This window comes from Pan paniscus, chromosome 12 (assembly GCF_029289425.2).
Source record: "Pan paniscus chromosome 12, NHGRI_mPanPan1-v2.0_pri, whole genome shotgun sequence".
NCBI classification, from domain to species: Eukaryota; Metazoa; Chordata; class Mammalia; order Primates; family Hominidae; genus Pan; species Pan paniscus.
Window position 1 is genome coordinate 100,004,366 of NC_073261.2, and position 16,476 is coordinate 100,020,841.

The 16,476-nt window shown below is 50.3% G+C and overlaps 1 protein-coding gene across 4 annotated transcripts in view; it reads left to right on the forward strand.

Annotated features, from left to right (window-relative positions):
• OTOF (otoferlin) overlaps positions 1-16,476 on the forward strand; it is a 101,642-nt gene that overhangs the window by 45,882 nt on the left and 39,284 nt on the right. For all 4 annotated transcript variants that reach the window (XM_034952792.3, XM_055108146.2, XM_008952428.4 and 1 more), the window contains exons 6-8: positions 9,140-9,213; positions 10,598-10,724; positions 11,215-11,269. In XM_034952792.3, the coding sequence (XP_034808683.2) occupies positions 9,140-9,213; positions 10,598-10,724; positions 11,215-11,269 (256 nt within the window). The remainder of the gene's footprint in view (positions 1-9,139; positions 9,214-10,597; positions 10,725-11,214; positions 11,270-16,476) is intronic.

The following is a 16,476-nucleotide window of genomic DNA, read 5'->3' on the forward strand; positions in this document are numbered from 1 at the left end:
CTGCCGGCTTTTTGCACAATGCCCCCGGTAATGTGCCAGGAAGCTGTGCTGTGTGACAGAGCACAGGCTCCACTCACAGCTCTGCTATTGGGAACCCCCCTCCCCATTTGTGAGATGGGGCTCAAGGATGCCTCACAGAAGTGCCAGGATTGAGTGAGGTGCACCTGCGAGCCACCCACCCCTGTGCCTGGCATGTGGCAGGTGCTCAGCCAGTGTTCACTTCCTTCCTCTTCACTGACTCCATGTTACCCTGATGTCAACTTCTACCCCGAGCAGCACCTGACCCTCTTGTTCAGGTGCTGTCCAAGCACCTTCTCAGCTCTTGCTCCCCACCCTATACCAAGGGCTCTGCAGAAGCTGCCCACACAGGAGCCTTACTGGCCCAGGGGCAGGTATAGGGAGCTCATTTACTCAAAGTTCCCCTCACCTCCCCAGGCTCTCAGTGTTGCAGAGATGGAATGAATCCCTAACCTCATGGGCACTCCACTCTCAGCAGCACAAAATCCATGTTCCAGACCCTTGCATGGCAGCGTATGCCTGCCCTAGTCTCTGGAGAGAAAGTGACTTCGGCCCTGACCACACTCACATGCACACACATGTGTACACAAGTGCCCATGTGTTTGCACACACTCACATGCACTGCATGACACCAGGGAGGACTCTGGATTCTGGGCTCTGCTGTTGATGCTGTCTTTAGGAGTCACATCTTAGAGAGGACAAAGAAAGAAATCCCAGCTTTAGTCTTGCAGCTAAACTGTAGAGACCTGAGCCTTTCCTCCTGAGTCCCTGTATTCTGCGACTATCTCCTCTTCTCATTTTCTCCACCTGGCCTGGCTCTCCTGCCCTCCACGACCCCCACCTCCTTCTGCTGCCCAAACCCTCTTCTGCTGGTCTCCTCTCTGCTGGGTCTCATCTGGGAGGAGTTTGGGGCAGGAGCCACTTTTCTCATTCTCCTTATTGATCATTCTTCCACTCCAGTGGAGGCCTGCAGAAGCCAGGTAACTTCCTCCTATGCTGGGGCCAGAGGGCAGTGGGGCACGTGTGCATGGTGGGGCTCTGAGACAGAGGGGCAGAGAGTGGGCATGCAGAAGTGTGTGCATGTGGGGCCAGTACATGCAGCCTTACCCCAAGAGTGTTTTTAAATCGGTTTCCACAGCCCCTAGAGAGCTAGAAAATCCTCTGCTGCCTCCCTTCTCCAGGCTGAGCCCCAGAGTTGCAGCAGCTCCCAAAGCTGCTCAGATGAGCCGGGGCAGCTGGGCGCACTAGGATTTTGTGCTTGAGACACATTCCTCCTCCTCTGCTGTGAGCTCTTCTCCGCTTAGTAGTCTCAGCTGATGTGGGCAGCCGAGGCCTGGCTGATGTTAACACCTTTGAATTACAGACTGACCTGCTTGCCCAACGTAAAGGTTAGCTGGCCAGTGCTGGACTGCAGCTGTGCTGTGTCTAGGCCTTCAGGTCCTGAGCCATCAGGGTATGCAGTCAAGTCTACCTGGGCAAGGTCTGTGCCAGAACAGGGTGTGAGGAGAGGAATAATTTGCTAATTGTTATTCACTTTCCTGTCTTCATCCTCATTGCCACAGCACTGGGAAAGCATTGAGAGAACATTCCAGAAAAGTTTTCTAGAAGCCTCCCTAAAGTGAGATAGGAGCGCCGTTTTTCCCTGCTCTGAGCCCTGGAGTGGTAGCTCACTTACTGCCCCACCTACACCCCTAGAGCTGCCCCCAACCACCCGTGTGCACTCCATAGCAGGACCCCCAGCCCTGCCTCACCCTCACAGAGCAGGCTTAGCCCACTGTTCCCCTAGAGGCCCCCAGAGCCTGGGAGCTCCCACTCCATTGGAGGGGAGCAGGGGAGCAGGGGAGCCGGTGGGCAGAGGAGCAGGGTGGCCCAGGCCGGGAGGGTGGCCAGGCTCATCTAACCCTGTGTTCCCTGAGGAAGCTGCGACCCACATTGTGGAATCATCAGATCTTAGCCTGGTAGGGGCGATGAGCTGAGGCCCTGAGGTATCAGAGCTTGGGGTTGGAATAGTGGCCACCCAGGCCCAGCACTGTGGGCCCCTCCCCTCTCCCCCAAGGCAGAACCCAGGGCCATGGGACCCCTACCCTGCAGACCTAGGCTTGCTACCGTGCGAAGCTGTGGGGTGAGAGGTCTGTGGGACAAGGAGGCCCCTGGGGAGCGTGCAGGTCCGTGGGGCCGGGGCTGAGGCCAGTGTCTCTGGTCCACAGCCCCTCACACGTGTCCCCTTGTCTCCTCATTTCTTCCCCCTACTCAGCAAAGGCAGAGAGAAGACCAAGGGAGGCAGAGATGACGAGCACAAGTAGGTGTCCCAGGCGAAGGCAGACGTGGCAGCGTCTCTGGGGAGACAGAGGCCTCCTCCCCACAGGCTGTGGAGGGCGGGATGGGCTCGGCTGAGAGGGCTCAGGAGTGGGCTGTCGTGGTGGAGCTGGCACGGGTCATGGAGGCCCAGGGAGGCCTTTTCACCTGGCCACGGGGGTGAGGGACGAGGAGGGGTTAGGGTCGGGGGGGAGGTGGCCAGACCTTCTGGTTTCCACTCTGGGCTCTCGGGGGTGACCATCCTCCTCTCTGTGTCTTGTTCCTCCTCCACTGTTCAGCCCCCATCCTGTGGCCTTCGGGCTTCCCTGGGAGGGAGGGGACAGCTAAAGGCTAAGGGGAGAGGGGCACGAGGACCTCAGGGACCCCTCTCCCAACAGGGGCGAGGTAGGGCCAGGCAGCTGGAGGCATAAGGAGGAGGAACTCTGGGTACCCTTTGCAGCTGCAGGTCGTGGGTGGAGTTGGAGACCCCCAGGAAGCTTAGGAGAGGCCACCATTTGGGCAGCCCTCTGTATCTTCATCTCCCCAAAAGGCTTCCTGGAAAAATGAGGTCAGGGTGCTGTCTGGAGAGGACAGGAGAAGGGTCCTGCAGGTGGGAGGGGCTGGTCACAAGGGTCTGGAAAGATTCGAAGGCTGGGGGTTGTGAATGGGTCTTGTAGGCACCCCTAGAAGCACACTGACATCTGGAGGACTCTAGCATTACGGGATCTCATAAGGGCAGTGGTAGCCAAGGTGGACCATACTGGAGGAGGCCCCTGGTTAACACCTGCTCTTACAGATGACAAATCTGTCTCAGAACAGGGGCAGAGCTGGAACCAGAAGACAGAGAAGCTGACTTCTGACCCAGAGCTCACCATAGACCCAGGAAATTTAGAGAACTTGACTGTATCTAAATTTAATCTAATTCTCCAAACATACCAATGAGAGCTGAAAAGCCACGAGTGTGGTCTTTTTTATCTTCCAGATAAGCAACCTGAGCCCCAGAGATCTTAAGAGATTTGCTCAAAACTGTGGCCTCAATATATTAAGAATTAGTTCATCTGAAGATATCATGGAAATATCAGGATTGTGTGTTGAGGGGTCTGAACTGATCAACACTGGTGTGGGCTTGGGATATCCACTGGCATTAAGATCCTGGGGAACTCACAGCCTCATTCATTGCTTCAAAAAAAGGTATGAGTTCTAACTCGCATTTGTTACGCACAAGCAAAAGCAATGATGATGCAGTGTTAACTCTGTAGTGATGGAGGAAATGGCGCTGTGTAGGAAGAGCTCCAGCCCAGAGACCTGAAGGATGGAGGAGTTTGCCAGGTTCCCAGTAAGGGAAGACACGTAGGCAGAGCATGTGTCAAGGCTCAGAGCCAGGGAACTGAATCCAGGGTGGGTGGCGATGATGGGGAATGCTGAGCTGGGGAGTCCTCTTAGGGAGTCCTCAAGGGTTCAGGTTTCTCCATAGATGCTTAGATGTAAAGGGCATATGAATGAGATACGAGCAGCCTGTCCATCCCCAGCTTCTCTGCCTGAGATCAGCGATGCTCTAAGGCCCTTCTTGATGCCCAGCTTCCCAGTCTGTCCCAGGCCAGACCCACAGGGACACAGACTGGCCTGATCCCTTTGACTGGCTACAGTTGGAGTAAGAGGTACCTCACAGTGCCAGCACATAGTAGGTCCACCAAAATACTGGTTCCCTAGCACTTCTCTGTCCTAATTTCTTACCATCTCTAATTAGCACATGAGATAAAGTAAACTGGCATATAGTATTGTTATTATTATTATGTGTAGAGCAATAGGACTATTGAAAGAATAGGAAAATGAGATTTCTAAGAAGAGATTGAACAAATTTAAACTCTTTAGCCTGGAGGAGAGAAAACTGTGGAGACAGATTTCAATCTCTGAAATGTTAATGTGTGGCAAAGCTGGCTGGTATCTATCTCCACTGAGAGGACATAAATGGAAATAAATTTAAGTTGAAGTTAAGTTGAAGTAGAGAAACAAGATTCAACTCACGAAAGAACTCATAGTGTGTGACATTCTGGGATAGGCTGGTTTGGGGAGATGAGAAAACACCCATCATCTTCCATGATGCTGCTTGCCTGAGCCTTGCAAAGGGCTGGGCTGCCAGCAAGAACTGAAGAGTCAGCTTCCCTGACAATCCTGGGGTCAGGACAAGTGTGTGTGGGTCCCCCAAGCCTTCTGGTACAACGTGGGCACATGTGCAAACGGGCCAGTTTGGAGACAGGGTGGTTCTAGTATAAAGGGTCAACCTATCCTGCCCACCTACGGAAAGCTATTCAAAAACTAACTGAAATTCAACGCACTTTCAAAGACACCTGTAAAGACTGAAATTATGAAATTCCCTGTGCCTTGGGGCATGGAAAATTTTTTAAATAAACCCATTTAGGGGCGCTTGGATAACATGCTCCGAGGTTTTGAAAATTGGGCTGTTTGAGCAATGCAAAGAAGGACCACAGACCCTATTTCTCATAGATAGGAGTCTTTATCCTGATTGATTACCTGAGGCCTGAGCTAATGAGCCTAGTAGTTCCAGTTGAAGCCAGTCATGGGGCAGAAGCCCTGGGCAGTGAATGGACTCAACCTGCAGCTCATTTATGGTCAGGTCTCTATTAGCTTTCAGAATAATCCAGAGACCTGAATTAATGAAACACTCGGGTCACTAAATTTAGTTTGGTGAATGTTCCCAAGTCATTATGAATACTAAGCTCTACCTAGGACCCTGTGTGCACCACACAGCAACACCCTTCTAAATCTGGGCCATAAAATGAGCGAAGAAATCATCAGATTTATAGTTTACAATAAGTGAACTAATTTTAGCATTTTTTCCTCTAGAGATAAATACCAGTCTAGATTGTAGGTGCATTTCATTCTGACCATGGTGAATGCAGCCACGGGAAACTCAAACGGATTCTAAATCCTCAGAGGGTCCTGGGATACTGGCCTCCCCTTGGCTCTCACTTCTCAAGCTTTAATACGCCCAAGAATAACGAGCCATTTGATTGTAAAGTGAGTTTTCACTGAGTTGATTATTGGCTTGTTTTCTTTGTCTGTTTCTCACCATATCCTGTTTTTGGTAATTGTAGAACTCAACTAGACCAAATGCAGAATTTTGCTTTGAAAACAAAAAAAAGGCCAGGACAACAGACACCTCAACAGCAAATTACATTTTTTGAAATCTAAGTCTTTCAGACAAATAGATAATCTTCAAAATTCCCTGATTAAGTTGACATTTATTTCAAAACTCTCCTTTACAGTTTGCCAAGAGAAGTAGGCATACTGCTTTCTGAGAACTGGTGCTGCAATCAGGCAGAAAGGGCTTTTTCTATAGTGAACTTCTGATGTGTTACTGATCAGAAAATTACAAAGGCCAGTGGCAGTGATGACATCATGCTGTACTGATCACAATTCAGATTCATTGAAAAGCAAGTCTAGGAGAATCAGAGGTACAGAGCCTGTAGTAAGAATTCTGGAAATTACATCCTTCACTACACATTTCTGCATTTTTAATAAAGGGACAAAGACAATATCCTTTTGAGATATTCCCAGGCACACAGGAGTGCTACCAGTACTACCACTTCAGACAGCTAAAATTATGCAGGGTTGGAAGGGAGAGATTTCTCCTTTCAATTGCTTCAAGGTGTAGTAGAGATAGTTGGACAAGTATAGTTTTTGTTTGTGTGTTTGTTTGAGACAGAGTCTCACTCTGTCACCCAGGCTGGAGTGCAGTGGTGCGATCTTGGCTCACTGCAACCTCCGCCTCCTGGGTTCAAGCGATTCTCCTGCCTCAGCCTCCCGAGTAACTGGGATTTCAGGCATGTGCCACCACACCCAGCTAATTTTAGTAGAGACGGGGTTTCACCATGTTGACCAGGCTGGTGTTGAACTCCTGACCTCAAGTGATCCACCTGCCTCGGCCTCCCAAAGTGCTGGGATTACAGGTGTGAGTCACCGCACCGGACCAGGACAAGTATAGTTTTTTAAAGCCTCAATCATTTCTTTCAAATCTGTTTGTGTTAAGAAATAAAGTGACTTTCAAATTCAAGGGCCATAAGTGCCCCAGGGATGCCTCAGGTCCTTTTCCACCTGGGTGAGTCCATGGGACCAGCCTCTGAAAGCCACCATTTCTTGCTACCTTGCACTCCCCCCGGGACTCAGGCAGCAGGGCCAGATCCCATCCCAGCAGGCCAGGCAGCCGGCTTCTCCAGGCAGGGCCTGCTTCTAACCTACCATCTCAGAGCACTTCCCCTCTGGGGAAGTGGGGAAGGGGCAGGGGAGAGGGAAGTCTGTGGCTGGAGCAGGCTGCAATGGCAAAGGCTAACTATGTAGGTCACACATGGGGAAGGGCCAAGGACTCCAAGAATAACACAGCCTAGGAATGGCCAAGAAGTAATGGTACAAAGTCAAACGCTGAGCCCTGCAGGAGACTCCTGGGTAATTCAGGAGAGAGACATAGTTGAGCAGCAAGGCTGGGCAAAAAGGAATCCCAAGCACTGAGACAGGAAGGCCCACAAAAACTACACTTCTGAAGCTGGGCCTATGGCAGGGTCAGGACAGCCAGCACCCCTGTCCTTGGGGCCAGCAGGTGGGGCGAAATCCCACAGGATGCTTCAGGGCAAGCCAGCCAGGGTGGTCCTTTCCCCACCATCACACGATTATTTCTGGTGGGTTCATTGATCTGTTCAATGTTATGTCACCAGCAATTTAACATGCACAGCAGTCCCTTCCCAAATGTTTGGGTGCTCAGGTTCTTTTTGAATGAGCCCCTTCTTTGTAAACATGGGTATGATCTGTGAGATTCCACAGATGACAGCATCCTGATCTGTAAACTATGCTGGCACACAGACCATATCTGTACCTATGGGTGCCAGCCCTGGGGCCTTTTAGCTAAAATCCCAAATGGTCAGGAATGGATGGGATTCTTGCCCACAGAAAAATGCAGTCCTACGGCATCGAGGCAAAGGACCCGAGATGCAGTAAAAATATTGCTGGCCTAGAACACAGGAGCTTTCTGCTTCAATCCCAGTTCTGCCACTCACCGTGTGACCTCGTGATTATTGTCCCCTCTCTGAGCCTCAGTCTTTTTATTGGTTGAATGAGGAGAAGTATGTGGCCCTCAGAGGATTGCCAGGAAGATGAAATGAGCAGACATTGCAGACATCTGGAAAGGCCTTTGGCCCTACGTAGTCTCTTTTTGGCCTGTATGTGTGTGTGTGTGTGTGTGTGTGTAACTCACCTCCCCCATCAGAAGGGAGGAAGCTTTTAAAAATAATTCCAAAGGCATCAGCTTTGATTTTAGAGCCTCTTTCTTTCCCTTTCTTCTCATTGTCGTATTTCAGATGGTATGCTACTGAAGAGTGCAGACACATCAGCCTTCTTCCATTCCTTTTTAGGAATTCAAAGAACATGCTAATGTTCCCTAAGTTGTGAGCTGCTGCCACGTGAAAAGGGTGATTCTCAATTGCTCCCTCACTGGGATATGAACGTGCTTTGTCCTGCATATGAACAGTAAAGAAAGGTCCTGGGGTTGGGATAGGGCCAGGTTTGGGGAATAAGATTGGCTCCACAATCCTGAGGAGAGGGGCTTGAGGTTTCTAGGTCATCTGCCTGAGGACAGAAAGGTTTTCCCCAACCTCCTATTGCCCGGCATAAAGAACAAGGATCTGGGGTCTTAGAAACCATAGTCAAGCCTCCACAGGGAGATGTGTGACCCAAAAAGGGTGGACTCTGCTGTAAGTGAGCTCCAGGTTGGAGCCTACACCTGGCTCCACCTGGACCTACAGGATGATGGAGCCATACCCAGGAGGAGGGAGAATGGGAAGTGGAGAGAGTCAGGTATCCACTCATGCAATATGGATGGGGTAATGGAACACTGCACTTTACCCTCTGCTGATCCTGCTCCTGGGGCTTCCTGGCGCCAGGAACCACAGGCTCGGCTGCAGGGACATCACTGAAGGGCAGTGAGGACCCCTGCCCCTTTTCCTCAGCCCCCCTGACTGCAAGGCCCTTCACCTGGGGGCACAAGGTCGCAGCAAGCCAGAGGAAGAGGTAGGAACTATGGAGCCTGCCATAAGTTCCTGGGGTTGGGGGAAAGGGGAATTCGGCAGTGAGAGGGGACAGGTAGAAGGGGCAAACTCCAGGACCGGAGATAGATGGGAAAGGGCCTATCTCCCCCTTTTTCATGGGGACCAAGGAGGATCCCAGAACACGGAGAGGTTGGAGAAAGACAAGTCAGGCTTTGAACACCAGGGCCATCTGAGAACTGAACAGCTCGTTTCAACCACATCTCCCATCTCCTCATCGGCCTCTGCCCCTGAGTCCTCTCTGGTCCCTGCCCCGCCGTTCTGATGCTCTGTCTCCAGTCCTCGGGCTTTCTCTCCAACCAGCTGAGCCAGGGAGGATGAGCGTGGGGACACTGGCAGGGCTCAGAGCTCTGAGGAGACTAGACTGAGGGGCTGGGATCAGACTGAAAAGTCCAAGACCCAGAGGAGCTCCAGTTAAAGCGGCTCTTTCCGGCTCAAGACCACGTTCCCTGCTTGCTGGGGACCCCATCCCTCTCCTCCGTGTGTGAAAGGATGGCAAAGGCGGAAGTGGAGGGGTCTCTCACTGCCCTGATTCCCCCTCCTGGCTCCCAATTTGGGAAGACAGATCCCGATCTGTCTCGGGACCAGTAGGTGAGGGGCCGGGTCCATCTCCCTTCTCTGATGTGTTCTCTCATGTTTGGCTCTTCTGTGTTTGTGTGTTTTCCTCCATGCGTCCCTCTCCCTGCACCTCATTCTGGTGGCCCCCCTCACAGAGCCGGGAGGAGCGTGTTCTCCGCCATGAAGCTCGGCAAAAACCGGTCTCACAAGGAGGAGCCCCAAAGACCAGGTAGGACAGGTGCCGCGTCAGCCCCGCAGCCCCGCGCCTCGCGGCGCCCTCCCGCCGCTTGCCAGCCCCTGCCCGGCTGCCAAAAGGCCCTCCTGGGATAGGTCGTCCAGAGCCATCTGTGAGGGGCCTGGACTCTCATTGGCTGGCCCAGGGCTAGGCCCCGCCCAGTGATGCGTGGCCCTCCAGGAAGGAGACGCCCTGGGGCCGAGGGAGGGAAACGGGCAGCGCCCTCTGTCGGGTGGGCCTAGTTACAAGGCTCGTCCCGCCCTCGTTGCTCCCGGTTCTTCCTTCTTCACGCAGAAGCCCAGAGTTTTAATTAGAGCAGAGAATATCCATCCATCAAGAAACGCTGTTTGGCCAACTCCCTATTTCTAGGGGGAAACCGTCGTCCCACTAGTGCGGGGTCGGCGGCAGGCCTCGCCCGCGCGCTCTCACCAGGCTGCAGCCTGGCCTTTGGGGAGGTCCTGGGGCCGCTGGAGGGCGCGGCAGGGCCGGGCCTGGGAGGCTGGAGCAGCAGGTGGCACTGCGCCCTCCCGGAGGAGCGACTGGAGAGGGGAAGACAGCTGCTGCAGAGGAGGCGGGAGGCCTGGAGGAAGACAAGGGGAGAAATGGAGAGGACAGGGGAGCTGGGAGGGGGCCATCTTCTCCATCACGGGCCCACCATCGGGGCTCCCGGCTGCCCTCCCCCAGCATCCCCTCTGTGGCCCACTGGCCCTCAGGCTCTCTCCCCCACCCTCTTGCCCCCATGCCAATTCCAGCCGTGCCCTTCACCTTCTTAAATGGAGAGAGTACAGCTGCTGGCTGAGAACCAAACCCAGCATCCTTGGGTGGCTGTTCGGAATCCACATGTCTGCATCTCATTAGATGAATACACACCAATGCATTAGGTTCTGAATTCCATCAGCTATTTGATATGGATAAGTTACTTCCTAAGCCTTCGTTTCTGTACCTGTGACATGAGAATAACGCCCATCTTGCCAGGGCACAGCTCTAAGGACTAGAGATACTCATGTAAAGTGGTGTTGTGCCTGGAACAGAGTATCCACCCAACAAATGGTAGCTATTTATTGAGAAGTGCAAAAGTATGAATTCTTTATTCCCTACCTTCTTCCATAAGAGATATTCAGTGCCTAAGTAAGTGGTATACAATAAAAGAGCATTCAATTAAAATAAAAAGGCAAGACCAGACGTAATGGCCATTCAAATCCAAGATCGGGATTAGGTAGAAAAACACTGCAGTTATTCAGGCCATAACATTCTAAGCGGTAGCAACTAAGTAAACCTCAAATTTAACTCTCAGCTTTCTGGATGCCAGAGTAAAAGGAGAAACAGTCACTATCTCACCATCAGTCAGCCCACCTAACCAGTCTTTCATCTTCCCCAGATGAACCGGCGGTGCTGGAGATGGAAGACCTTGACCATCTGGCCATTCGGCTAGGGGATGGACTGGATCCCGACTCGGTGTCTCTAGCCTCAGTCACAGCTCTCACCACTAATGTCTCCAACAAGCGGTGAGTGGACGGGAGACCCGCAACCCCAGCTGCCCCCACCCTGTCAGGCAGGACCTGGCTTGCCATGATTGGAATTTGGGTAGGGAAGAGTCAGGGCTCATGGACGGCTCCTTCCTAACCCAACCTTACCCTTTTCTGCTTTTCCTTGGGTGTTTTTCTCACCTCTCTCCCTGCAAAAGCAGAGCACAGCAGCTGCAGGCCTGTTCTCAGGTCCTTGAATACCTCCCAGCCCAAGGAAGCCACAGACCTGCCCACCCCATATTTGAACCTATTGACCCCATGTCTGTCTCTCTGTTACTTCTGCCTTTGATTAGTTCTCTGTGTTGAGGCCTCTGAAGGCAACTAATCCTCACTATTCTTGGCAGGGCTTGATGTTTAAAGACCATGCTTCTGTCCCTCTGCCCACTCCCAGGTCTAACCACTGCCAGTGTCCTCCTCCCCCAGAAGCAGTCCCCATACCCCAGGCCTGATGGTACATTCTCTTCCTCAGATCTAAGCCAGACATTAAGATGGAGCCAAGTGCTGGGCGGCCCATGGATTACCAGGTAGGTGGGCACCTGGAGGCCTCATGTCTTTCAGACTCTGCTGTAGTGGGGGATTCTAGCCGGATGTGCATTATCCACTATACTGAGGCATGGATCCAGGGGTCATAGAGAACCACAAGCTGAATATAAGTTCCCAAAGTAAGCTTGTTCCTGGGAGGCATTCCTAGCAGTATCATCAGTAGAGAGGTACAAACCCAAAGAAAAGCTTGAGAACTCTGCCTATGCTAATCAAAGCCCTTCCAGTATTTCATGTTCAGTATTGGACTTCATAAAGTGAGAAGCACCTAGAAAAACCATAAAGAGACCAAGAACTACAAAAAAGTATTCAAACAGTTAAGATAAGTTAAGAAAGTTTTCCTGGCATGATTTTTAAATTGTTGTTTTGTATTATTTGATTGCTGGAAGTAATGTCGATTCTGGTTATCTCTGGATGGTGAGACTGTGAGTGATTTTTTTTCTTCTTTTTGCTTCTCTGTATTTTCTGAGATTAACACAACTTTTTTATTTGTGTGCTTCTAAGACCAGAGACAAAAGACTGAGACAAAGAGAGGTTGACAGCTGTAAGAATGTGAATGTGGCCAACAGTGCAGGTAGGACAGGTGATGAGCATGTCTGGTGGCTGCTGGGACACCATCTCTCAGGAAGGGCCCAGGGACCCTCCATTGCTCCAGACCCTCCCTTGGAGGCTAACAAGACTCAGCTATAAATCAGAAGACTGTTGGGCTTTCCTAGGATTGAGTTAGAATGCTGGCTGCTCAGAGGGGACAGGGCTTGCGAGAGATCTCACCTGGCTGCCACTGCACTTCTGTCCTGGGGATGTTCGGTCTGGGTATCAGCACCAGGCCCCAGAATCAGAGTGAGCCCCATCTACCAGGGTAGAGCTTTATCTTTGATGCCTAGTTCCAGACCCCAAGCACACCAACCCTTCTTTACGGACAACCCCACCTCCCCTCACTCAGGTGATGACGGAAAGGATAAGATGGCACTTTTCTATGTAAAAGGTACATCTGGCCATGTTTTCTCCAGAATATACTTCATCTCCCTTCATCTTTGTTTTAGTTAGTTTCCATCTACTCAGGCAACTGTCTTCCCAGGTGCCTGAAAAACAGCCCCAGGCAATGTCAAACGGACCTGCCCCTGTGGTTTTAAATAACTTCAAGCCATTGGATTCCTTAGCGGTTTGAGAATCCCGGCCCCTCACCTCTGCCAAAACCCAAACGCAAAGTGTCCTGAGACTTCCGAGGGCTTTTCCAAGGGATTGGGCTCAGGGCTTTGTTTCTCTGTGTGCTGAGAACTGGAGAATTCCAAAGAACAACGACCCCAACTCAGGTATCATGTCACTGGCCTAAGAGGTAAGGACACATCAAAAATACAGTCATTATTGTTCATGGAACTTATTTTTGAAGGTTTATTCTATGCCAGGCACTGTGCTAGGAGCTATATATGTATTTCCATTGTAGTTAATGTAATTATTCAACCACCCAAATATAGGTGTTACTGCATTTATAGGTAAGAAAGTGAGGCCCCAGGAAGGTCAGGAGCTTGTCCCAGGTCGTTGCCACTAAGTTAGCCAAGGCTAGAGCCAGGGTTCAAGGCCAGGGGTGTCTGGCCATAGCCATAAGAGCAATTGACTTCTATATATCAAGCCTTCTAGACAGCTGCTCCCTTCAGGTCCCTGGTTCATCTTCATCTTGCTACTTAGTGCTTGTTTTCCAAACCTTTTCAAACTGCTTCCTACCAGAGACTTTTATTGACTGAACCAGACATTGTCCCCTCCAAAGACTTTTTAAACCGAACTGAACAAAACGGTTGTTGTATTTTACCTGGTAGCATAGTGTTTCCCGACAAGTTCATTCACAATTAACCTTGCAAACATTTGAGTGAGAGCTATGAGGATGCAAATGTGAAATTATTTTCACTTCCAATACATACAGTGTATAATGCAATAAAACCAAGCCGGGTGCAGTGGCTCATGCCTGTAATCCCAGCACTTTCGGAGGCCGAGATGAGTGGATTGCAAGACCAGCCTGGCCAACATGGTGAAACCCCGTCTCTACTAAAAATACAAAAATTAGCCAGGCATGGTGGTGGCGCATACCTGTAATCCCAGCTACTTGGGAGGCTGAGGCAGGAGAATCACTTGAACCCAGAAAGTGGAGGTTGTAGTGAGTCAAGACTGCACCACTGCACTCCAACCTGGGCAACAGAGGGAGACCTTGTCTCAAAAGAAAATTAAAAATAAATAAATTAATAATAAAAAGCAATAAAACCAGATACGACTTCACTCTCTTGGAGACTTTGGGTTTGATGAGTTATAAAGACCTCAGGAAGGACACCTCGTTGGTGAGATGTGGGGAGACTTAGCTGAACTCAGATCCAGGAAGGGTTGTGAGGGCTCAGGACCATTCTAAAGGTTATGGCACTGAAAGAAGCCTGGAGGTAAAAGGACCGCGGCGTACCCATGCTCTTTGTTTCTTCCATTTAGAATGCATGTCACGTGTAAACTCTTTCCTGATTATTGCCATCTCCAAGGCAAGAAACCACAGTCACCCCCCTGTGAATGTGCAGTTTCCCCACCAGAGTGAGCAACGCTTGGCACTTGGCAGAGATGTTTTTGGTGGATCAAGGGGTCTTGAGTCTCTTCATTACCATCTCTTCCTGGCACCAAGACTTAATACATTGTCACCCAACATCTCTCCAGTTTTCACCTCCATTTCATGCCCCTGCCACTGACCTGAGGTCCCCAGCCTCAATTGCATGCTTGTACCTACTTTCTACCTGGTCTCCCTGCCCTCATATTGCCTCCTCCACTCCAACCTCCATGCCACCACTGGAGCAAACTTCTGAAAATGCAAATCTGGTCATGTCACATCTCTGCCACCTGGAAAAGTGGGGAGTGGGTAATGGATGTTGCAGAAGGACAGTACTAAAGGGCGCACCAACTCTCATCTCTGGCTCCCAGCAGATGTTCCTGAAGCTGGATCAGGTCCCTGGGAAGCAGGTCACAAAGCATCATTACTCTCGGGTTTTCCCAGGACAGGGGTATAGATTTACCACTCAGCATTATTACTTGTGATCGCTTTCATGAAGCCACTGGGAGGTGTGTCCCTTATCTTGAAAGGAGATGGTGGAATAGTCAGCTGGTCAGTTGGTCCCAGCTGTGGCTCCGTTTGCCTCTTCATCTTCCACCCTGGAAAAATTGAGTCCTCTGCTGATGATTGGAGAGAAGGATGGCCAAGCCCCTCCCCGAGAACCCTGGAGAATGACCAGCCGTTTTTTATTTTTTATTTCAAGTGCATCATTTCCCCTTCCTAGAGCCCCAGGAGGGGTGGGAGGCAGCAGGAATGGCATTCCCCTTCCCCCAACACCATGCACGTGGTGGTCTTTCTCCAGTGCCCTCAGCTTCCTCTCGGGGCTGCCCTTCAACCAGCAATGAGCACCCTCTGGAGCTTCTCTTCCCTCCGTTGCTCCTTCAAGCCTCTGGCCACCTTCCCCTCCACCCTCCGCCTCTACTGCCAGAGCTTCTGCCCAGGTTGTCACCTTCACTGCCTCTGCTACATGGAGGAAGGGAGAAACGTATGAGGCCTGAAAAGGGGGACAGGGAGAAGTAGCCTGTCTTATGGCCATGCCTCGAGATGGAAAACATAAAAACCAACCACTCTCTTGGCAGTGGGAAGAGGACTTGCTGCTGGCTTATCTTCGGTAGATGCCAAAACTATGTCTGTCCGCTTCCCAGTCCTGAGTTATAGAAAGCCTTTTTTATTGTTGGTGGGGGCATTAGTTGTGGAAAAATTCATGGGGTTTTTAAAAATCTTTGGCAAAAAAGGGTTCTTGGAAGTTAAAACTCTATAAACTATTGTGCAAAGAAGGACTTCTAGTGTCCGTTTGCTCTCTTCACAGTAAACTTCTCAGAGCTAAGTTAGTTAGTCCTATTTCCTTTTTAGCTCCCTGAAGGAGCAGTGAATATTGAACTTCTGTGAAGCTCCAGATTCTAAGCTTTTACTTCCGTCCCTTTGGCACTTCACGTTCCAAACGGAAATGTTTGCTTCCTAGTTCAAGTGTCACTTCATTTGTAAATATCCCCTTTCCTGGCAATGTTCTCATTAACATTGGAATTTCTATTTCCTTAACATGATTACTTCTGATGTGTAGATTTTTAATTGCCCTCAGGTTATTTTTCAGACTTTGATGGACACTGGATGATCATTTTAGTGGTTATTCTTTTTCATGGAAAGGGAAGATAATTCTCTCAAGTAAAGTCGTATTTAGAAGTTGCATCAAAGCACAACTAAAATATGAAATCTCCAAGATGACAGGCATGAAAAGCAACCTTCGGAGTCGCATTAGAAGAATGTGCCGGGCTCAGTGGCTCATGCCTGTAATTCCAGCACTTTGGGAAGCCGAGGCAGGTGGATCACGAGGGAGATTGAGACCATCCCAGCCAACATGGTGAAACCTCGTCTCTACTAAAAATACAAAAATTAGCCATGCGGTGGCAGGCGCCTATAATCCCAGCTACTTGGGAGGCTGAGTCTGGAGAATAGCTTGAACCCGGGAGGTGGAGGTTGCAGTGAGCCTAGATCGTGCCACTGCACTCCAGCCTGGGCAACAGAGTGAGACTCTGTCTCCAAAAAAAAAAAAAAAAAAAAAAAAGAAGAAGAATGTACTGAGGTCCATGCTTATTCTAGCTGGGGAAAGGCTTTTCTTGTTAAAACACACGTTTGAGAGAGGCAAGTGAATCAATCATTCTAAGTATCATGCACAAGCTCCCTACTTGAGAGATCAACCGCTTAGCTGAAGGGAGATTCTGTTGGGGTCACTCACATTTTATAGAGCTTTCTGCTGTTTAGGATGCATTTTGACACACATGATCTCATTTAACCTGCATACAACCTTACAGGTAGCTGGTGTCTCTGCTTGTAACTGAAAAACACAAGGCTATGTGGTCATTTGCCCTCACACCTGGCAACATGTCAGGTCTGGGGTTCAATCCCAAGTTCAGCAACCCCCAGTACATGCCTCTGTCTATCTTACCATGGCCACCCTGACAGGAACTGACACCTCCAAATCCAAATGAGACCTGATGGCTTAAAATGAGCGTTCGGGAAAAGTAGTAGTGACGTCAAAAATTACTGGTGCTCTGGCTCTCTCTCTCTCTGTCTCTCTCTCTGTCCTTATATCTTTTTAGCTTAAAAAGCCAATAATCG